Genomic DNA, 23,468 nt, shown 5'->3' on the forward strand with positions numbered 1-23,468 from the left:
GATCGGTCCGTCCATAATGATGATAGGATTATGGACAGATGAGCCCGGCTGGAATGAAGCAAAAAGGTTCAGAGCAGGAGTAAGCAAACGATCTAAAAACGAGCAAAATTAGGAAAACGCACACGGCTCGGGGCCTCTGAAGAGACGCCTCGGCTTCTCAAAGGATGAGGCGACGAATGAAAATAAGTTCTGTAATAAGTACGGCGGGGCATGGTTTCTAGCTGGGGTAAGGAAAGCAAGATTCTAACAAAGGTGGAAGCGACCTGGGCGAGGAAGTGGTTGATGGTAGAAAAGTCAGGAGGGGAGGGAGCTCTTTTATACTCGGCCGGGGGGGGCAGCGGGCACTCACCGGATTATATGTACTTTCCTCTGACCCACTCCCTGACTTACAAAAAGAACTGGTCCACCCCCATCCCGAGTTGGAAGCGTTGTTCGATGCAACCCGTTGTGAAGCCAGATAGAACCGAAGCCGAGAAAATGGGGGCCACTGTTTGACTATGGACGCACGTACACATACGGGCCCACGAAGAGATGACGAAAAAGAAGAGAGAAAGACGACGTGGTCGTCAGTCTCGCCATCTTAGCGCCGGCGAAAAAGAAAGAGAAGAAAGGTCTGTACTCACCGCAGAGTATGGGCTATTGAGTCCAGAATGCGAAGCTGTCCGCGGCGGTGGTACGAGAAGCGCTGTGGAAGTGAAAACAGGGCTGTCAGCTGTCAGATCTGGGATACACAAATGAATCTTTTTTCTTTTTTCGCATTCTTGGAACTAGGAAGGAATGGGCCCCGAGTCAAAGAACCCCGAGGAGAAAAGAAAAAGAACCTACGTCAAATAATGAAAGTGGTCCGAGGTTCAAGCAATCGACCTGAGGAAATTGAGTTGGCCAGCGGCACCGGTGACGTAGTCGAAGGAGCCGGAAGATCGGCGAAGTCGGATTGAGAAGCATCTGCTGGCGGAGGTCGAGTCGATATATCGATACCCCCCCCAAGGGGTAGGGCCGATATACATACACATGCCCCGTGGCGGGGTGGGAGTAAACACTCGAGACCCGAACGCGAGGTTGAACGTTCGCAGCACCGCAGTCCTCTTGTCGGATTACGCGTAATCCGACAAGACAACTGCGGCGCATTGGATGAACTCCCGCGGGACCCTAATAACTTCGGGCGGGTATGATCAGCACTGTGTACCCGGGCCCCAAGCCCGACCAACCAATCATCAGGAGGCGGGGTCGAGTCCCCGATCACTACTCGTACACCGAGGCGCGCGGCCTCAATAGTGCGCACCCTAGGGCGCTAGAGCAACAGCTGCGGCCGTCACCACAGCACAAGCATCACCCCTGCGCAGCTGCGCAGCTGCGCAACTGCGGACTGCGGACTGCGCGCAGCACTTCGACTCCCAGAACTGACAAAAAGTTATTGTCAAGAAAAAACCCCAAAAATGACATAAATCAATTTTTTGGCCAATTTTCACCCTGTGCAGCCTCTCAAGCCACATGGCCCAGAAGACGTCAAAATGGCCAATTCTCCAAGGATTCTGCAAATCACCACGTAAATTCACCATGTCACAGGTTCAAAAGTTGACAAATAGCACTTTTCACGTCAAAATTGTCTGGGGACAGACAATAAGTTGGGGGAGGATGTGGTAGACGGAAAAGTGGAAAAATAAAAAGTTTTTTCTATGCCACATAATTACTCATACTAGGCCTCAAGATACCATCAAATGGACCCCAGAAATGGATTCTACGGCCAATTTCACCCCTAGTCACCACTGGAAGCACCCCTGGACCCCCTCTAGCGTGGAAGTTACATCTCATGGACACCTATCACACGGCCAGCCCCAGTAACCCAGCTGTCACCTGCCTCAACCCAAGTTTCACAGTAGTACACTTATACATATCACAGGATACAAACATACATCTCCCTGTCAGGCTACACTCATTACATATTAACTACATACACTCCTTTATATACATAGTATGACATCATTTACACTGTTTCTGCAGCCTCAGACTTTGTGTATACACTAATTCCCCCTGTATGACAGCTCATGCAGTCTACTGTCACCTCATGCATGCGTTAGAATGTTCTGTTGTATATTCTGACACCATTCATGCGCCCCTGAGGGGCTATGACATCATTTGTATCTACTCCCACCAGCTAAAATCCCTCACCCTGTTGTCTAGATTAGCTGAAACCCTAACCCACAAGCCCCTTTGGGGCTCCCCTTTTGTCTATAAAAGGAGCTCTCTCCACCCCCAGTGGCCTGCTCCCCAGTTCCTCACCCAGAACTCACAAGTCACCCAACACTCATCCACACTCAAATCCTAAAACCCTTATAACAACAAATCAACCCTTATAACAAAGTAATTCAACCCTTATAACAAAGTAATTAAAACACTTACACGTTGCCAGTCAAACAGATTTCATCTGGAACAGACCAGACCTATCACTTAATAAAAATTGCCAAGCTGAGCTTGGTGGGTCTTGTTGACTGATAACAGAAGGGCAGAGCTTGCAACTCCATCATACCCTTCACCATTCAGCAAAAGGGTTTCATTACCACTTTTGAGTCTTACACCGGGGCCGCCGGAGCCGCTGGAGTTGACACAGCGTTCAACGCCCGTTGCAATCGCTGAAAGGTGACAAACTGTCGCACTGTCTCGTCATCGAGAACAAGTTTTTCCCCAGACGAAGACGATGAAGATTGCTTTTGGCGGCTCGACTGTTCCGGGGTGGGTGGGTGAAGAGCGATGGTCGGCCCAGTGGCTTTGCCTTTATCTTTGACAGTGGGGCCGGCGTTGTCCGACGAAGCTGAGGAAGCGCCCACGCCAGCCGAGGACGACGCCCTATTATCGGTTCCCTTCGACGTAGAAGCCACACTGTTGAAAAGCACCTCCATTCGTTGCGCACCGGTCGGTCGCCCCGACTCTAAAGGATGAGTGAGAGCGGATGATGAGGAGTGGGTAGGGAGAATGGGTTGAGAAGCGTGACGTCCTCGCGAAGTTGACCTCGCAGTTAAGGCAGGTCTCCCCTCGCGGTTGCCAGCGTGATTGCCAGAGCGGTTGTCCGACATGACGGATGTGATCTGAAAACAAATGAATTCGATTGGATTCGATTGGATTTTTGCAAGGCGGACTCTCTGATACGAAACGCCTTGAACTCCTAGCGAGAGAGAGGGCTCATAACCTCTAATGCTCTGGCCTGGGATGTCGGTGAGAAACAAGCAAAGAGAGTAAATTTCGATCTATGAGAGAGAAAAGAAAGAAGAAAGAGAACAAAGAAAGAGATGAGAGTAGAACAATAGAGCTTACCTGGGATGTCGGTGAGAAACAAGCAAAGAGAGTGAGGAAAAGAAGGTTCACCGGCATCCCAGGGAGGAGTCTTTTAGAGTAAGAAAGAAAACACAATACAAGCATCACTAACAACAATATGCTAATAGAAAGTATACGCCTAAAACATAACAAAAGTTTGGAGAGAAGTGATGATCTTTTCATCACAATGTGCATGTGATGATGTGGTGCTCATACATATATATACAAGGTTGCGGGGAGCATGTTCATGACGTCATTAGATTGAGCTCGCATTGATGAGGTCGTTTTTGGAGTCAGCCACTCTTCTGCTTCCACCAGGCCCAGACCAACCGATTGCATCCACGATGTCTCCACTGAACTCCGAGCTCTCCTCCCAAGAAACCCTCAAGCCGCTCGGCCATGGCTGTCAACCATCGCCAGCCTCGCCTCTATCGCGATCGGGATCTAGCCAAGCCCCGATCCACCTCCAGCCTAGGTAAGCCACTAATAAAGAAGCAGCAGATTAGAATCATATGCACATCGATCGGACCGCCCTTCCTCTCGGCCCGCCCAGTTATTAGTTCTTCTCTTCTTCAGCTCTTCCCCGCCGGCCGCGTTTTGTTTATTTGTTTTGTTTTATCCTGTCGACTATAAATAGATGTCCAACCCACCGCCGCTGACCATCTATCTCCCCCTCCTCAGCACCCCCGCCTACTCTCCCTCTGCCCCAGCCTCTCCGGCGATTTCCTCGCTGGCGTCAACCAGCTTCCGCGCTGCCCAGCCGCCTGAACCAGCCCCGCCAGTGCCGCCCCCGACGGCCTTCGCCCACACCCCCACCCCATTCGCAGTCGCCCAGAGTCCATTCCAGCGCTTCCCCGTCCGTCCAACCGTCTCGCCCATCCAGTCCTTGCACTTGACCCGCTCAGCAACCACCCAGCCTAACTGGCAGGCCCATCCACCACCCAACCCCAGCCTGTGTCGTCCTCCGCCTCTGCAGTCGGCCTGCTATTCGCCACTCCCAGCCGATCATCCTCCCAACCCCATCCCGACCTCCAATGACCTCCATCAGCCAGTTCCTCCTCGCCCGTCCGTCTCTCCCGAACCCTCCCCACAGCGCCCCTTCGCTCTCCAGCCCGCCCTCGAATCCTATCTTTCCAACTCTGCCCAGCTCGTCTTCATCATCCCCGCCCATCCAATCTACAGGGCTCTTTGCAGGCGTCGTCAGCTCGGCCTCTCTGAAGATCCAGACGAACACGCCCAGTTCCCCATCTATGATGGCGGGACCGATAACATCTCAACCCCAGCCTCAAGCCAGCATATCGTCTTTCCCCATCTTACCTCCCAAGATGCCGACTCCGGTAGCAATTATATACTCTCCGAGCTTCTCTCACCGGTCTACGCCAATCCTGCTGCCGAAGAATTCGCGCATCAGATCCTCGAGAGGACCAAACAGCCGACCGGAAAACAGGCATCTGATCTGAACAATTGCTGGTATTGGGACATGATGAAATTGCTCCACCACCACGACTTATCCCGGTGGCTGGACTGGCTGCGTGGAATACTCAACAGGAATCGTCATCCCCCCTCGAGCTTCAAGACAAGCCTCAAGACATCATCTCATTTCAGAGCTCCTATCTCACTAACCCACCGTCGTAAGAGGCTCAGTCGAGATCCTCAGCCGTCATCTTCAACCAATCAGTCTCCACCAGTCACCTCAGTCACCCCTCCCGCACCTGAAATCATCATGACCGCTCAAATCTATACCGACCCCACTGTCGATGATTCATCAAACATGCACTCCGATGAAACAATTAACAGTAGCCACCAAATCATTTTCTCTGCTATTGTTCTGCGTCATCCATCCTTGCCAGCCCATCCTGGCCCTGTCAGAGAAACGGCTGGTCGTCCTCCTAATGTTCAAACTGCCGATCAGCATTCTTCCACCGCCCCGAACGCTTCTCAGGACGAACGATCGAATCCTGTCGTGTATTACAGCACTCCCGCCTCGAAGCCGCCTTCTGCAGAAACTATCCGAACGAAAAGAATCAAGACATCAGCATCCAATAGCTCTTTTCACTCTGCCACAACCCGCCAGGAATTCGGTGCTCCGCTCACCAACACCCTCAGCCAATTCATCATAAACCAGGAGAGTCATACAGGCTGTCAAGCTCAACCAACCCAAGCTTCATCCAAACTCACATGGTTAGACGAACACAATGCCAAGCGTCTGTTTCTAAAATCCAGTCGGCGTTCCAGTCGGCCAAATGCTGGGCGCGTGTTCACCGTCGGCAGCACGCTCTTGTCCGTCCCCGCTTATTCTCGTCGTGGTAGTGTTCCTAGTCGCAGCGGATTATCCCATGAGCCACAAGAAGCAGAGAGAGCTAACGTCTCTACTAGCGAGCCGAAGCATAGCCCTACTGATTTGGATAAGATGGTCCTAGATGATCCGTGGTGTCGAGAATTACCAGATTCCAGCCTCGAAAACTACTCATTAACACAAAATGTCATATCAGACTCGCATGGCCAGCTGGCTGCTGCTACTCGTCGGCCCGACGAGACTTTCGATGAACTGATGGCTTCCAAGGAAGATTCCCCATTTTCGTCTTTCGCCGATCCAAGTTCCGTTCGTAATGATCAGCATGGGGTGCAGGGTGATCTATCGTCTATCCAGGAGGAATATCCCGAGCAAGATTGGATGAGCGAAATCCATTCCGGCCGCTCAAGCAGCCGATCAAAATCAGCTATCTCCTCTTCACGTTCCAGTCGATCCCAATCCTTCTCATCCAGCTCGTCTATTAGCACCTGTCATCCTCAGGACCCAGCTGATAGTCTATTCCGACAAGCGTTGATGGCCTCCCCCACCGGACAACTGATAGTTGAACTGGATTGGCAAAACACACCGATCGGACCGATAGAAACATGGAGTCCCACCCTGAGATCAATGGTTACCCTGATCTTGGCATCTCCGTATAGAATGAGGTATGTGATTGACGCTCCCTGAGTCTCCTAGCCTCGCAAATCGGCCGTTTGTACCTTCACTCATCCTGAATATTTGTTCTTCTTTTCTTTCTCAATTCGACTAGTTTGCTCTGGGGCGATGAATGTGTAATGCTATACAATGGTAAATCAATACAGGATGCGGTCCCTGTTGTGCATGTAGTGTCAAGCATTCTTTCTTTCTTTTCCCATTCTCATTTTCCCCCGTTCATATTGCCTTCCTAGTCGAGCTCCTTGTCAAGTGTACTTACATCCTATTTGGTTCATTTTTTTATGCGAAACAGATGCTTACGTGAGGACGTGTGGGCTCAAACACCCAAGCCTTTTGGGCCAGAGCGGCGCACATGGATGGGCTGAGTAAGTTGGTGAAATTCAACTCTTGAGGTCCAAGATCAACGCTTTTTCTGTGGTACAACCTTTGGTTTCTCGATGATTTTGATGTCATGGATAACATTTTAGGCTTTGGGCCGACTTGGGAGACATCGCCGATTCCGTCCTCCGGGGCGAGGTTTACACGGTCTACGACAGTCTACTCTTCTTCGATAGAGACCCCAACAACCCGAATGGAATCCGGAAGGAGGAGTCTTACCATTCTTTCAGGTGAGCTTGGTATTTGTTTTTTCTTTTCTTATCGAACCGGTTAATATTACATCTTAAGGCTTTGGGCGGTTGACAGGATGATTGATTGCCTGTAATTTATTGCATGAATGATCTAAACCTACCAGTTGGATTCCTGTTCGAGGACCAAGTGGCAAAGTTGAAGGGATTTTGAACCCATCTTTTGAGTTAGGTTTAGATCGCGAAAACCAGTCATGCCTATTCGGCTAGTCTTTGTTATTGATCCCCTCAATCATGTCTTCCCTTTCTTTGTAGAACTACCCTAAGGGTCATTGCAGAGCGTCGCTTGGGCAGTTTGCGCGATTTGGTCCAGATAACGCTCATGTCAAGAACTCGAGTTTCTTATGAGGAAAGATGTTTGGAAAGTTTTGCTAAGAATCCATATGATTTGCCCTTCGTCATCGTGAGTCATGTCAAGTTGATCAATCAGTTAGTGTCATGGTAGCACCTCCAAGGTGCTTACGTTAACCCAAGAGCTGCCACGTTGTGTATCACAGATGTACTCTTGTGAAAGCAAGAAAACCTCCCGCAAAGGTCCGACGTCAACTGACGAAGGCGCATCGGACGCTTCAGCTTGTTGGATCAATTTACAACTCAAACTGGCTGGAACAGTTGGCGTTCCTAAGGGACACCCATCGGCTCTTGAGCAAATCCAGTTCAATATTCAAATCCTTGGTTCCAACTCTCAGTCTGGGGGTAGTGGTCACAGTTCGTCGACTAAAAGTCATTCTGCTGATAACATGTCGAACTCGCCCTCGTCGGTCGGGTCCCAGAAAACCATGCACACCGAACTTACGGATGACGAGACTGTTGTCTGGCCTCTCCGAGAAGCTTGCACTTTTCGTAAACCAATTTATATAGCTCATTTGGGAGACCGGGCAAAAGGATTTGAAAGTCGGGGATGGCCTGATCAGACGAGATCGGCTGTGTAAGTTTGGCAGACTATGTCTTCTTTCGCCCCTCTAGATTGGGGACACGCAGCTCTATATTTCTTTCTAGGCCGGCCCAATCTCATGGCTAACGTGAATTGAATCGGAACAGAGTTATGCCAGTAAGTACTAGCGAGGATTCAGCACCATTGGGAGTCATCGTCTTCGGACTTTCTCCTAGGTTGAACTGGACCGAAGCCTACGCGCTCTTCCTGAACCTCTTGACTCGACAATTCTCGACCGGGTTGTCGACCGTGATAGGCCACGAGGAGGAGGTTCGACTCCCCTTCACTCACTTTTTACCCGGCACACATTTAGGACTTCACCTTCAATAACCACATCACACCTGTTTCTCTTATTTAGGCTCAACGCTTGGAGGACTTGGCTGCCTTAGATCGGGCAAAGACCACATTCTTTACCAATATCTCTCGTCAGTCTTCTTCCACTTGCTCGTTTTCTGAACAAGTGTAGGTTCGCCTGCGGACCTGACAATCTATTTCTACTCCCCCCTCCTTTCGCAGACGAATTAAGAACCCCACTAACGTTGATTGTCGGACCCATTTCGATGATGTTGGAGTCCTCTGACATCAGTCCCGCCGCTCGAGAGAGGTTGAAAGTCGTCGAGGTAATCACGGTTAAAGATTGATTGATCATTCTCTCACAAGGCTTCAGTGCCTTGATAGCCATGCGTTTCGTGTTTTTCACTGCATCAGACAATTTGCTCTTTCGCCTCTTAAGCTTTCCTCCCGCTCCCGTCTGAATGCCCATAGATGTCCTTGCTTTGAAGTTTACTTTAATCTTCCCATCATACAAGATTTTTTTATAGTATTACTAATCGAGTCCAGTTACTGACTTATGCGGAGTAATTCTAATTGCTGTCCTCTAGCGCAACACACAGCGGTTAATCAATCTGGTCAATCAGCTGTTGGATCTTTCACGCTTCGAAGCTGGGAAGATGGTCGCTCGATTTAAGGGAACTGATGTTTCGAAACTGACTGCCAACTTGTCGGCGTTATTCAGGAGTGCTATGCACAAGGTACGTCATTTCCATATCAGCACTCTTCGGGTCTAGAAATCCTAAACCTTACTCGGACTTTAGAATCAACTCGACTTCGTGGTCGATTGTCCCGAGACGACCCGTCGGGTCTGGGTCGATCACGACTTCTTCGAGAAAGGTTAGCCAAGCTCGCCTCGCGGTGTGTGTCTGTGAGTGTGCTTTCAGAAAATGTTGAGATTTTGATTTGGGTTGTAGTTGTCTTCAACATTCTTTCCAACAGTATGAGTACGTGCGTTTTTTTTTTTTTTTTTTTGACACGGATTTACACATTTTTGTGCACTCATTCATCTGTATTTCTCCTCGCAGAATTCACTCCCAAAGGCGGCAAAGTTAAAGTGGAAGTGCGATATGATTCCAATAATTGTTATTTGATTTGCTCTGATACTGGAAGGGGCATCAAACCGGAAGAGCTTCCGAAGATATTCGAGAGGTTGGCAGACTCCTCATTTTTCTGGGCTTTCATGAAGGTGCTAAATTGATATTGCGATCATTCTCAATAGATTTCATCGAGCTGAAAACTCGCATCTCGCCGAAGGTACTGGGATCGGTTTGGCTTTGGTACAAGGTTGAGCATTGTTCTACACTCACGTCTAAACCTCTGAGAGCTAATACGAATACTATCTCCATCAGATATTATCAAACTCCACTGCGGTTTGCTGGAAGTCGAAAGTCAAGTTGACCGGGGATCTAAGTTCACCATCACCTTTCGTCTTGGGGTGGCTCATCTTCCCCCCGATTCACTCGATCATTCATGTGACAGTGAAATCGATCAATTCAACGATCGGGTGGTTGCGTCGAATGCCAGGCGTTGGATTTTGGGGGAGATAGAGCCCAGTCGAACTTTACTGCTCGACGTATCTCCCAGTCACTCGGATTCATCTTCCTCGCGAGGCTCCACCGACCTACAGCTGGCTCCTATGAACGACGCCGTTATGTCTACGGCGGGCTCGACGGTTCTGATCGCCGATGATAATGCGGATATGCGTAACTTCCTCAGAAGTGTCTTAAGCCGTTACTACAACGTTGTTGAAGCTGTAGATGCTCAACAAGCCTACCAATGGGCCAAGCTCAATCGGCCCGACATTTTGGTTTCAGATGTGATGATGCCCGGGATGGATGGGTTTGAACTTCTCCGGCGCTTGAAGGCTGATAGCGATACCGCAGGGATGTCGGTCATCTTGCTCTCGGCACGAGCTGGGTCTGAGAGCCGAATAGAAGGTCTTGCAGAAGGCGCAGACGATTATCTTGTCAAACCATTTGAGGCTAAGGAACTGGTTGCTCGAGTCAACACTCACCTCCAGATCGCGAAGATGCGGCAAAGACTAGAGGCAGCTGTGGCTACCCGAACCCAATTGTTGAGGGAAAACGAGCAAAAGTATCGTGATTTGTATCATACGTTTGAAGTCATCTCCATGCTCAGTCCAGTCGGTATATTCCAATTAAGTCCACTCGGTCAAATCACTTTCGCCAACAACGCCTTCCACTCTCAGTGTAAGCTGGCCCGAGGTGAGCCATTGAGTCAGTGGATGAACTGTATACATTCACTAGACAGGGAGTCGATTGAGGACACGTTTGAACAATCGATTCGAGGACGACAGCCGATCAAAGGCGAATTCCGGTGGAGGGACGGATCGTGGTGCTTCTATGAACTGACCCCATACTATAAAGAAGACGACAGATTCGAAGGATATCTTGGCTCGACCACCGACGTGACCGAACGTAAAGAATCTGAAAAGAAGCAACTCGAGGCTGCTGAGGCTCGTGCTCGGGATGCTGAAGAAAGTAAACGTCAACAGGAAGCGTTCATTGACATGGTATGAGCTTGACAATCGGCCCCTACTTTCGTATTCTCCTCTACTAGAATCACAGTATCCAAGCCTGATGCTTTTTTATGGTCCCCTCCTCTGATCATTGCCCGCTTATCTTAGACATCCCATGAAATCCGTAATCCGCTACACGGTATCCATCAAGCGGCCGAACTTCTCTACTCCTCCTTGAAGCTCTTACATGGGGTAGTTGAGAACAGTCATCAGATCATTGGACCCGATCTTGTACAATTTCGTACTGAACTGCGAGAAGATATCGATGCGATCGAAAGTATCCAACTTTGTGCTTCTCATCAGTGCGTATCTTCTCCTATCTTTTCATCGCTCCTGAACAGTGCAAGCTAGATAGCTCAACATTCCTTTCCGCGGGGGCTTCTTTTTTTAAATTTGGTAGGTCGAGGATAGCGGACGATATTATCAATGTATGGCTCGTTTCCGTTGCACGATTGTTATATTTTCGATAGGAGTGCTTCTAGAATCTGAACGGAAGAAATATTTTATGCCTGCACACATAGGTCTCTAAACTCAGCATGGGTCTACTGACAACCATCAAGACCGACTTCGATTTAGTTGGCAGAGTGCGCGAGGTACTCTCTATGTATCTTATTGAAGGTTAGTCCTAATCCCCTTGATTATTCAACTTTATTGTTACTCCTACCCAGGAAAAAACTAATCTCGCTCGACTGTTTGGTTTGACGGATGGGATGCTTACTAGCTCAGCAGAAATCGGTTGAACTGAAGCTTCAGATCGGCGAGGGATTAGAGATCACTCATTACATTTGTGCTGATCCAAACAGACTAGCACAAGTGATCATCAACTTCCTTTCCAACGCCTTGCGATACACCTCAACCAGTGAAGGCCCCAGGAGTGTGACGGTCAGGGTTGATGTATTTACCAAATGCCCTGAACCCCGTCCCCATGTCCGAAGAATAGGCACTTTGAGAGCGGAGGTCGAAGCAGTAGCGCCGGAAGACTTGGTCTACGCGAAAGTCAGCGTCCAGGACACTGCAAGAGGCTTGTCACCCGAAGAGCTGGCCAAGCTATTTTCTCGATTTGTCCAAGCCAACCCTACTCAGGATCAATATGGCGGCAGCGGATTAGGATTGTATGTCTCACACCGATTGATCGAAAACCACGGCGGTTTCATCGAGGTGATGTCGACCAAGGGCCAAGGCTCTGTGTTCTCGTTCGTGATACCAACGAAACGGAGCGTCAGGCCACCGGTCACGAATAGTGCGAGTTACAACCAGAGTGTCAAGCGCGGATTCACCCGAGCTATCAATGAGGAGGAGGTCGTCGAGATGCAACCCGCCTCTGCACTCTTGCCAGGTGGGACAATCGCAGCTGGTAGCGGGATCAATAGTCGGCTTCCGAGCCCGGATATCCATCCTACTCCGGTCACCGACCAGCACCTGTCGAGCCCCCAACGTGTGATCACCCAACCGCTCCGGGATGAAAAATCCATGATGAGAGTCAGCGAGAGTTCGCAATCGATCCCGGCTCTCGAACGACGCGACTCAGGCTCACAGCCGACTCATGTCTTGGTGGTCAGTCTGGAATCCTTCCTCTGGAGTGGTCTTCTAATGAAGTTGATGCTGAGATCAAATCTCAATATTATACGCGTAGGTCGAAGACAACACGATCAATGTCAAAGTTATCAAACGCCAGCTCACTATCAAAGGCTACATCGTCTCCGTCGCCATGGACGGCAGAGAAGCCCTTAACAGATTGTACGCCGACGCTTCGGGGACGTCTGACTTGCCGCCGATCGACATCGTCCTGATGGACATTCAAATGCCTGGTTCGTTCTGCGGCTTGCTCTTTTCTCCCCACTGCCTTCCATTTTTCGCCTTCGAAATCTCTCCTTCCTCTGTCACTCCCTGCTAACGCCCCCCGCCCTCCTCTTTCTGTTGGGCTAAATCAATCTTTAGTCATGAATGGCTTGGAGGCTATCACTCACTTGAGAGCAGCCGAGAAGGCGGGTGAAATCAAGAAACGATACCCGGTGATCGCTGTGGTAAGAAAACCTTCTTCTCTTGAATAATCGCGTGCGGCCAAGAGGCAGGCTTTGCGAGATTCAAGTATAGGTATCTTGCAACTAACATTATTTGTTGTATGGGTATCTGAGTAGACGGGTAATGCTCGGAAGGAACAGACTGAACAGTGTCTAGCCAGCGGATTTGACAGCGTCAGTAAAGAGTGTTCCTGAATTCTCTCTTTGTCAAGTCTATACAGGACTTGAATCCTTTAACGATGTTCTGAAGAGAGCAAAGGGGATCTGACGGAGATGTCTGTTCCTATCATACATCTGTTCATAGATTTGTGTCAAGCCGTACAAGATCGATGACGTCCAGAGTCGGATGGAGGCTTTACTTGCTAAGTTGGAACTCAACGATAAATAATTGCTTTGATTGATTCGTATTTCATGTAAGTCGTCTGATTTCTTCCTTTTCTGACATCCGGCTCATCCTTTTGACCAAATTTCTATGTGTCTAGGTGCAAAAATAATTGTGATTTTTACTTCGTTTTTGCTTTTTCTGATGGTTTTGCTTGATTGTTAGACAAGAGCAAACAAGAAAAAATGTACAATCTGTCGCATGTAAAAAGTAGACATTGTTGTAACTTGTGTAATATTTTTGTACACACTGTTACCTCTAGAATAAAGAAAGCAAAAAGTAGAGGGAATTTCGGGGTCCTGTTTGAACAAAATTAACATAGCCCCTCATAGCTGCAGAGCGTAGAGGTGTGTGCTTGCAAAGCAAGCCTCTGGCAGGAGGGACTGTGGTCCTGTTGCCCCCTTTGGCAGGGGATTTTTGGCTGAAGTTGATATGTACCTTGCAATCCAAGGCTGAGGAAACAAGTATGCACATTGAGCCTCATGGAGTGCTGTCAAGCTCAAAAGTGTTCCTGAGAACCTTTTGCTGAGTGCAGAAAGGGATGTATGAGCAACAAAGGGTAGTTATGCTATGCGTAACATGTAGATAATGGAAATGTAACAGAATTTTCATTGTTATCTACGTGTTACGTGTAATGTGTAATAGGTACGGCAACACGTGTTTGTTCTTGTTTTTTGGAGGGGCACGTTACTTTACTCACATGTGTGGCAATAAGTTTTCCAAAATACAATTACGTTATCAAGAAAATTTGTAATTTTTTGTTACAGATAACAGCTACTACAAGGGGAGAGGGACTACTATTTTTTTGAGGGAGGGCTTGTGATGACACAAAAGAAAGGAGAAAAATACATACTAAAAATAATCTGAACACCTGCTCCCAAGCACCCGCCACTGCTTCCACAGGGCTTCCTGACCTGCCAAAACTAAATCGGCCGGCTACCCAACCCCTTGAGAGCAGGGCATAATCCATACAAGTATGTTGTACTGGCAGCAGTAGCCCCGGCCGCCGTTCTGGTGGAGCAAAAACAGGGGCAGCCGGCCGCTGATACAACCCGGTTGATCAGAGACAACCTGGCTGCCTGGAGACAAAACTGCTTCCCAGTCAATCAGGCTATACAACCTGATTGACCGGGATGAAATCTTCTCCTGATTGATTGGGAGGAAAGCCTCACCTGATTGACCAGGAGGAAAGGCTGTTGTTGGCCACCTGATTGATTGGGAGGAAAAACTGTTGTTGGCCACCTGATCAACCAGCAGGAAAGCCTCTTGCCGGCCCCCTGATCATTTTCTGTGTTTGATAGGCCAGCCAGGTGGGTCAATGGGTGCAGTGGCAAGTGATCTTAGAGAGGTGGTGGCGCGGACGTTTTCCTTGGACTTCCATCTGCGCCGACGCTCTCGCTGAGGGCCAAGGAACTCATTGTAGGCTGTCAGTCCTCCCGGTTGATCAGGTGAGGTTTTGCTCCCATTTGATCAGGTGAGGCCTTCCTCCCGGCCAATCAGGTTGTATAGCCTGATCAACCGGGAAGCAGTTTCCTTGTCAGGTACGGGCAGCCAGGTTGTGCACAATCAACTAAGTTGAATTGCCAGCTGAGCCGGCTGCCCCTGCTGTTGCTCCACCGGCACGGCGGCAGAGGGTACCGCCGCCAGTACAACCAAGCCCAATGTCCCATATTTGGCTTGAGGCTGCCCAGCCAATTTTCCAAAATTCCCTTTGAACCCATGTATCACCTGGTAAACCTCTGATTTCCTCACAGCCTCTGGTACCATTAGAATCACCTTCTCTTTCTACATGTTACTATGTATTCCATCAAACTTACATCTCCATCCCGTGCAAGTAATTTGGATGTAAAAAAACTGGCTGGGAAGGTCTTGTGGGGCCAAAATCATAAGAACCTGGACCTGCAAATGGTGGCGGTTGGCCCTACGGGTCCATCACATTGCTCAGGAACAGCCCTCACAAGAATGGCTGCTGGGCGGCCAGTTTTTGATGGATTCATTTGAAACAATATGTACAAGACAGCTGAGATTGTGAGCTACAACATGGTACATGAGGCTTTGAGGTTGACACTGAGAGAGAGGAGTAAGCTCCTCCTGGAGTCCCTAGCAGTTTGAATGAGAAGATTGGGTGACACCTTCTCTTTTTTTGGTCTATTTCCAGCTATGTATTGCCAAGCAACATAAGCTCCCTGTTGTTGTTTGGATAAAGGTCTGTAAGCAACCAACCACAGGCCGACAGATTTGAAAAATTATTACATTTCCATTGTGGTACCTGTTAGTTTACCAGCTCCATAGGAGCCTATCAACACCTGAAGTTACTCTGGCAGTATGACCACACCATGGGACCTGCCTTAAGCTTAGCTCTCTCACTGCCACCTCTATGTGAGACAACCCGCTTTGGCCCTCCGCCTTGGTAGAGCATGACATCCCTATCACTTGCTCTGCACTCTCTGTGTGAACATCCATAAAATATTATGTGTCCTGTGGGAGTTAAACCCACATCTCTTATATACCCATGTTGAGTTTCCTAACCACTGTACCAATGACACTTGGATATGAATGGCTGCACGTGGGTCAATGAACATCCACTGGTGTCACATAGAGTACCCTTATTAAGGGTAAAACCTGTAATTGACAGGTCACAAATGTGTGACACCAACAGGTATGATAAAGCTCTGAGTAGCAGAACCACAACCTGACACTCCACAGCAACACTGGCCAGTTTGGCAGCCATGTGGGATAGCAGACTTCCTGTCAATCTGCAGCCCTGTGCAGAACCATATCTACAAACAGAAAACTTTAATTTTTGTGGTGAAATTATGTCTCAGGGTTGCAGGGTCTGTAGATCTTGAGGTGAAGTCCTATAATTGAGGACTTCCCATTGCCTAAATGGCTTGATTTAGAGGGGTATGCTAGACCTTGCTTGCTGGTGAAAACTCAATGTCAAACAACTTTTACCAGCCAGTAAAGTTTAGCCCGTCCCTCTAGATTAAGCACTTTAGGCAATAGGAAGTCCTCCACTACCCGTTCCTCCCTCAACCTATCAGTGTGGTGGGCCAGGGCTCTTCCACCACATCAGTAGGTACAGTCTGTGGGATAGAGCGGCTCTCAAACCTGCAAGAGAATTTGGGCGGCTGACTCCCAATGAAGAAGGAAAAAAAACTCTGGCAGAATTAATTGGATGACTCTCATGAATGTGCCATGTTCCTTGGGAAACAACTGTTAAGGAAATCTATTGTATAAGAAGCTTGAAAATCTTGGTTCTCTAGCGGGTGATCTTTAGCTATTCATGATGATCCAACCTGATTCAGCTATGAATCCCCTGTAAAGTCCAAGTGGCGCTCATACGGAGTACCCAGAGATGCTGTGAATCAAATGTGCCAAGTTCCTCAGCACATTACATACACCACATGCAAAACTGTTTCATGATTGCACTACAGGTTGCACAATCCTGTCACCACTCATGAGAGAGATGCACATGCCATGAACTGTCAACTTGACATGACATGTTGTCATGCAGCTGTCATGAGAGTGACCACCCTGTGAACCCCTCTGCACAGTCACAGCACATGTGACATCTGCCCCATGTTGCTTACATGACATCTGCCCCATGTTGCTTACATAACATCTGCATGAAAGGGAGGCCTGTAAAATGACAGGTTCTCCATGTCACGCACTTCATACAAGACAGTGTAAGCTGTACCCCCTTCTTGAATCAAATTTGCATGTGGTGATACTAGCAACAGTGGGCCAGCTACGCTAACCGTAGCGTAGCGGAATTCTACTAACTTTTAGTGTATCACTAGATACCAAAGCGGCTCCGCCGCTGCAGGGTCCAAACCTACGGCCTACCACCCCCAGCCCGCCCAGATACCTTTTCCTTCGTCGCCCAGACGTCCTTCCCTCCCACTTTCAACTTACACTTGCCAGTAAAGGCAGTGGTTTTTTCCAGAGCCCTAACAGCCCACAATACCACAATAGCGCAGGCATTTGAAATGAGGAGTCAATAATGGTTGTTTTTTAACTAATTTGAGGTAGTCTGCTGGCGGGTGAGGATAGCAATGATTTCTCCAATCATTACATGATACTTCTTTCTTGTATTGACATTTGACAATAACTCGCTACAAAACCATTTGAAGGCCGTACAACGACTTACCTTTATCTGGCGCCAACTAAACCTTGGCAATCCTTCAGGGAAATCCCCGCCGCACCGTTGATGTCTTTTGAGTAACAACTTCAATGTTCCTTTTCTTATGTGATGAGCTCCTGACTGTCCAAATTGAACCAATCTCAAAGCTACTGCCCATGGAAGAACAAATCACAATCTTCCTCTACATTATTGGACATAATAACTCGAATCAACAAGCTCAGGATCATTTTCAGCACTCCGGTCAGACTATCTCAAAGTGAGTCATTGTTCCTTTTGGCTGCCTGCTTTTTGGAAATTGACCATGCTTTTTCTTAGGGTTTTCCGACATATCCTTGAACTTTTAGTGCAGCTTGCCCCAAGATTCTTCATCCCTCCTTCACCCAAACGCACACATTGACATATAGCTTGTAATCCCAAATTTTTGCCTTTTTTTGACAAATGCCTTGGAGCTATCAATGGTGTCCATATTCCGGCAAGTGTACCTGCTGAAAGAGCAGCAGCACACCACAATCAAAAGGGATTTTTGTCTCAAAATGTCCTCGGTGTGTGCGACTTCAGCATGAGGTTCACCCACATGCGAGTTGGATGGGAGGGCAGTGCGCATGATGCCCGAGTACTTCAAGACGCTCGGACTCAGGATTTTGATATACAGCCCGGCCACTTTTATCTCGCTGATGCTGGTTACGCGCTGGAACCGAACATCTTGGTTCCTTATTGAGGTACCCAATATCACCTGAGAGAGCAAACAATGGTTGGCCAAAGGTCAATCTTCATTGCTCTGATTTTCACCACTAGAGTCTGATTTGACTCTTTGGCTCTCTGATTTTTAGACCAGCAAACCAAGAAGAACTTTCCAATCTAAGACATTCAAGTCTTTGGAATGTTATTGAGCGTACCTTTGATGTGATCAAACAACACTTTAAGATATTGATGCAGGCCAGCAAGTACAACCTGGAGCAGCAATATGACATTGTGTTTGCTTGCGCTTGCATCCACAATGTCAACATTATTCGGAACGGTCTCAATGACGAGATTTTTCAACGAGCAAACTCGGATAGTAGCAACAGCTACTTCCACAATCAGGAGGTGAATGATCCTCCACCCAAAGGCGTGTACTCTAGCAATCGAGAAAGAGAGGAATGTGAAAACTGGCGAGACTCAATTGCTGAAGGTCTTTGGCAGCAATATGTTGCAACCTTAAACAGAAGGCAACAACAATAAAAATCATTTATATTCTTTTTATATGTATATATGAATGAAATCCAGCACTGGTTCTATCTTTTTTTAACAGACATGGGCTATAAGTGAGGAAATAAAAAATCAAGATTTCTCAAATGCATCAGTTTTGATGCATTTGATCAATCTCATGATAAAGCCATTGGGTTCGGAGGTCCTTGTCCAAGATACTCGTAAACATTTGGCAAGGGTGGGCAGTTACGTTATCAAGTTATTCATTAATTTCATCTGTAAGTTAGATTTTGGTGGCCTATATCTTTGTTTATTGGCAATTCAAATAAAACAAAGCTTTATGTGGTTATAATGAATCATTTTTTCAACTTTGGAGACATATGCTTTGCCTCTGGAAAACATTATAACTGAAAAGAAACATGAAATTAGTTATCCAACCAAATAGTTACGGATAACTGAACTTTTGACCTAGATTTAATGATTAAAAAGCAGCCAGTTAGCCAATATGTAAATCCAATGAATATATGTCAGGAGGACTATCAAGCAACACAAAGATACAACAAAAACTCTATTGTGCATCTCTACAGCTCTTTACAGTAAGTTGCAGCCAGATTTTCATCTGGATAACTGCCCACCCTTGCATTTGGGTGTTAGTATTGTCTCGGAAGATTTGGAAGGCTTCCAACTGCTCAGTTTGACTTGCTTCCTCGGCATGAACTTCTTGATACAATGCCATTGCGCGCTGAAGATTGGATTGGTTATTGGCTGCCCGTTGTTGAAGTCTTTGGGCGTTCATATAGCCAACCAGTCCGCTAATAGCCGTAGTGATCAAATCTTTCTTGTGACTTCGTGATTACATTGAGTAAGATAGAAGGCAAAGGCTGAAAAACAAGATCTTGTTACAAAGCCGTGATATGAAAAAAGAGCAGGAGAGTGAAAAAGTCATGAAGAAGTGAAAGCCAAGCTAAACTGAGTTAATGTGACACTGGAATGATGAAGGCTTTCAAATAGTGGCCACAACAAGCAGAGAAAAATGGAGAGCATTCCAACAGGCAAAAATGTAGACAAGAGATAATATTAACCCTTGTGAAGCAACTGGCCCTGAGATTGACCGCATAACGTCAAGGGCCACTGGCCGTCATCAAGTTTAAAGAGCGCCAGAGGATGTTATTCTTGCCGATTCCTGATTGACCAACAAGTTCAGAGACCTCAACCACAGCAATCAAATTTTGTTTGTGTTCACAGTCAGAATATAACTCACATCATGTTCAACATATATCTGGCCGCGGAATCTTAGCCTATCACAAAGTTGATGTTCATTGACCTCAGCAAGCGGTTAGTTTGAATCATTGCAGGACTTGGGCTGGTGATTTTCAGGAAAAGTTAAAATGAAGGTGAGGGAGTGGTAAGTAGGTTGCCAGTGTTGTGGATGAAATGCAATTAGATCAAATGGCTGCTGAGCTTGAGGGTAGCCTTCTGTTAATCTCATTGACCAAGCCCCCATTTAAGTGCAGCCGTTTGACACGGCAAAGGCGTGAGGATGGCAACGGTTCGGTCCCTGCATGTTTCTGATTTATGAATAAAATCTCATGATTTCACATCCAATAATACGTACAGTGGGGGTATTAAAAAGCGGACAAGAAACAGCAGATTTGACAGTTGATTTCATTTAATTGGTTTGCCTAAAGAGACCAGCCAGATTTGTCTTGAGTAAAATTGGCAATAGAATTGATTTGGTTTATTTCTTGTTTCTAGGCTTTGGAAAAAGTGATCCAAAGTCTGTACCTACACTATTTTGAGCAAAGAGCCTTTTGTGGGAAATACCGACTGGTCTCGTGTATCCCGGAACCAAGATAATGTGACGGCTGACTTCAGGTTAGGGCCAGCAGCTGCTGCCTGTTGAATGCTAGGCATCAAGGATATTGAATCAGCCAACTGAGCTATCACTGTGATGATGGCCAAAAGCTGGGGAATTGATCTGGCTAACCTATCTGATGCACCGGGAAGTAGACTGCCAATGGTATGGGTGGTCAGATCATAGCTTAGTTCATGGGCACCATAGCCGGTCTCAGTCTAGACGATCCAAATCTGAAACCAAACGTGCAAAATAATAAGTATTCTTGCAAGACCAATTGAATGAGCCTTGTAACTCACCTTCAGTTTGGCAGCCACACCCTTGACGGTTTCGTTACAGCTCACAAATTTGCTAAGGTCATGTTCGCAGGCGTTGACAGCGAGCTTGGCAGGTGCTCTTGCCGCCAAGAGCGGAACCTCGGCCCGGACCTGGCCGCGGGCCCAAGTCTTATTTCCCAGGCCCACGCCGGCCTCAAAGACTTCGGCTTGACCAAAGACGTTTCGGGCGCGGGCAAGGCCGGTCAGGGCGCCCTTGCCATTCCCAACATTGGTCAAAGTCTTGAGGAAGAACTGGCCGCGTTTGACAAAATTGACAAGCGCCTTGATCCCCCGTGGATTTTCCTTAGTGGCCGCTAGAGAGACTTGGAGGTGGGAGAAGATGCCCAGCTTGGCAAGTTTGTCTTGGAGCTCATCCAAACGTCGGAAGATTTCTGGCAGCATTTGTTCCTGTCCGTTGACAAGGAGCGGGCCAAATAGCTTGGACAAGAACTCGGGCCGGGTGTGGTGGCTTCCTAAGACCCGGACGGTGCTGAGCTGGTAGAGATCGGAGCGGTGGAATCGCGCAAGGTCTGCAACGATCTGCCTCTGGTGTGCTTCAATCCTTGATTGTAGTCGGCTCTGATGCCAGGCTAGTTGTTGCTCGACCTCTCCCTCGTCAAAGAGGCTTTGTGGGGGGGGGGGGGGATGCTGGTGATTTTCATGTATCATACCATGGCAATGGGCGTGAGGGATTGGCGACGGGCGTAGGGGATTGGCAACAGGCGTAGGGGATTGGCAGCGGGCATAGGGAATTGGCAACGGGTGAGGTGAGGAACTCAAGGCTCACAAGTCTATCTGGTGGAAGGGAGGCGGGTATTTAAAGGTGAGGGTGTGGGGGTAGTGGGCCCCCAGGGGATCCGGTTTTGTCCTACCCCCTCCCTGGAGCTGCCCTAATCAATTGATTAGGCCCTCCTTGATTTCCAAAATGACCGATCCCTTTTTGCGTGTTGCTGCGGCACGGGCTGGGGTGTCAATCCAAGGTGCCCTTCGGGGTGTTTGGGGATTAAATTCAACAGTGAGGAGTGCCTTTTGCTAAAGAACACAGGCAGAAAACATGATCTTGAGTTCTGTGTTTCTGTGGATTCAATAAACTTGGATTAGGGGGTATCAAATATGACCAAATCCACCATTATGTGATTGACTGGTTTGAAAAAAACCACCATTTTCAAAACATGTGGGTTGTCCACGTTTACCATTTTTGTAACCACCAATGACAAATTTTGTTTTTGGCTAATTGACTGGTTTCTAATTGTGGATTTCTTATATTTGATACCCCTTATTAGCAGAATTGTGGTGTCTCCGCGCAAACGCTATGCGCACAGGGTGCGCAGCTAATTTAGCTGTTAGCGTAGCGTTAGCGCAGATGCAAGCAATTGCGCTATTGCTACACACAGAGGGCGCCAAAGAGCGCGCACTACAGTGTTTTTTCCGCTAAAAGCGCTGTAGCGCAGCGTAGCTTAGCTTAGCCACTGTAGCGGTGCGCTAACGCTAACAAAGAATTGGCGCTCTGTTAGCGCAGCGTAGCGCCGTTAACAGCACTATTCAAAATTGGCAGGCGCTTTTTGCCGCTATGCCAATGGGTAGCGCTGAAATAGCATAGCTTAGCGTAGCGGCCCACCGTTGGTGATAGTAAAACGGTCAAAGACTAGCCAATCTGTGGATGAATACATAAAAAAGCCAAGTCCTGACAAAGGCCAGGCAAATGATAGCTTATCACCAGGGGAGAGTTTGACGCACTCTCCAGAGAGTGCCAGAGTCTAATTTTATGTTGTTCTGGGTCTGATGTGGATCATATGTGGATTAGAAAATGATTAATAAATTCTTCAGAAGTCAATGGGAAGTGTGTCAGAAGTGATGCGGAATTGTCACAGGACCTTGCACAATGTTGTATAGAACCGTTTAATTTTCTAAGGATAACTTAATTACAAACTTTAATGAAATGATAGTAACTCAATGCCCAATTATCAATCATTTATGGCAAATTTCTGTTGATAAATTTCACTATGACAAAGGGGTTTCTCACAACGTAAATGTGACTTGCGGGGGCTTTAATGGCTTTCTGCTCAGTTTGTACTTGTAATGGAGCTGTGAAAGTCCCCTCCAGTGATCTGTCACCCTAATGTACGCGCGTACACGAAGGTGAAATTGGCAAAGTGGAAAAAAGCTGACATGCATGTGCATGGAGACATTGAAAGAAAAAAAAAAAAAAAAAAAAAAAAAAAACAAGAAAAACCAACAAGCTTATATTTGTTAAGAAGGCAAGATGTCTAGCTGAAATCTGGTACCACACGCCTCCAAGCTTGACTTGACTCATATTTTCACCCTGCTTTCATCCTTTTTTGGCTCAATTCTAGATGATACTGGCCTTCTATAGGGAAATATGCCAATTCAGATGGGTCTTTCACATCATTCACCAGGGGAGATTTTGACGCACTCTCCAGAGAGTGCCATACTGTACCCTTTTTCCGTAACTGTGCTGGATGCCTTTGATGAAAGTAGTGTAAGAATTAATGAAAAATTCTGGAACTAATCCACAAATAGTCTGAAACTGATCCTGGATTCCTGCATAAACCATCCAGAAGTCATGCAAAAGTCAACTGGAACAAAACTGGAACGTGGTTGAAACCACTAAGACACAATGGCCACAATCAAATCATAATTCAATTTTAACTGTTTTTCAATTGAGATGAATTATTGGGGTTCAATTCATATTATTTATATGCTCATGAAGGTGGTCATTGTTTTCACTTTGCTAATTTAACTGTCATGTGCGTTTGTGTCAGTTTGTTACAAATAGCAGGTTGGGCCTCTGTAAGATCAGCAACATGTACACCCCTGTTAGAATGATA

General features: G+C 47.4%; 2 protein-coding genes across 2 annotated transcripts; one reads left to right on the forward strand and one right to left on the reverse strand.

Moving 5' to 3' along the window:
- Positions 1-3,653: 3,653 nt before the first annotated feature.
- PtA15_4A425 (uncharacterized protein) lies at positions 3,654-13,118 on the forward strand (the record flags this gene model as incomplete). Its single annotated transcript, XM_053168307.1, has 25 exons — positions 3,654-3,784; positions 3,991-6,267; positions 6,372-6,409; positions 6,570-6,642; positions 6,745-6,885; positions 7,011-7,070; positions 7,159-7,306; positions 7,401-7,831; positions 7,945-8,107; positions 8,196-8,262; positions 8,354-8,457; positions 8,719-8,868; positions 8,932-9,007; positions 9,085-9,114; positions 9,196-9,319; positions 9,390-9,454; positions 9,520-10,703; positions 10,818-11,011; positions 11,110-11,137; positions 11,231-11,327; positions 11,431-12,263; positions 12,343-12,517; positions 12,648-12,733; positions 12,848-12,904; positions 13,035-13,118. The coding sequence occupies 25 exons, from the start codon at positions 3,654-3,656 to the stop codon at positions 13,116-13,118; spliced, it is 6,816 nt and encodes a 2,271-aa protein (XP_053019529.1).
- Positions 13,119-20,318: 7,200 nt separating this feature from the next.
- Positions 20,319-21,288, reverse strand: PtA15_4A426 (uncharacterized protein; the record flags this gene model as incomplete). The annotated part of the gene is made up of 3 exons (XM_053168308.1): positions 20,319-20,343; positions 20,435-20,520; positions 20,602-21,288. 3 exons carry the CDS (start codon positions 21,286-21,288, stop codon positions 20,319-20,321), a joined length of 798 nt encoding a protein of 265 aa, XP_053019530.1.
- Positions 21,289-23,468: the final 2,180 nt, after the last annotated feature.

Source organism: Puccinia triticina, chromosome 4A (assembly GCF_026914185.1).
Source record: "Puccinia triticina chromosome 4A, complete sequence".
Lineage (NCBI taxonomy): Eukaryota > Fungi > Basidiomycota > Pucciniomycetes > Pucciniales > Pucciniaceae > Puccinia > Puccinia triticina.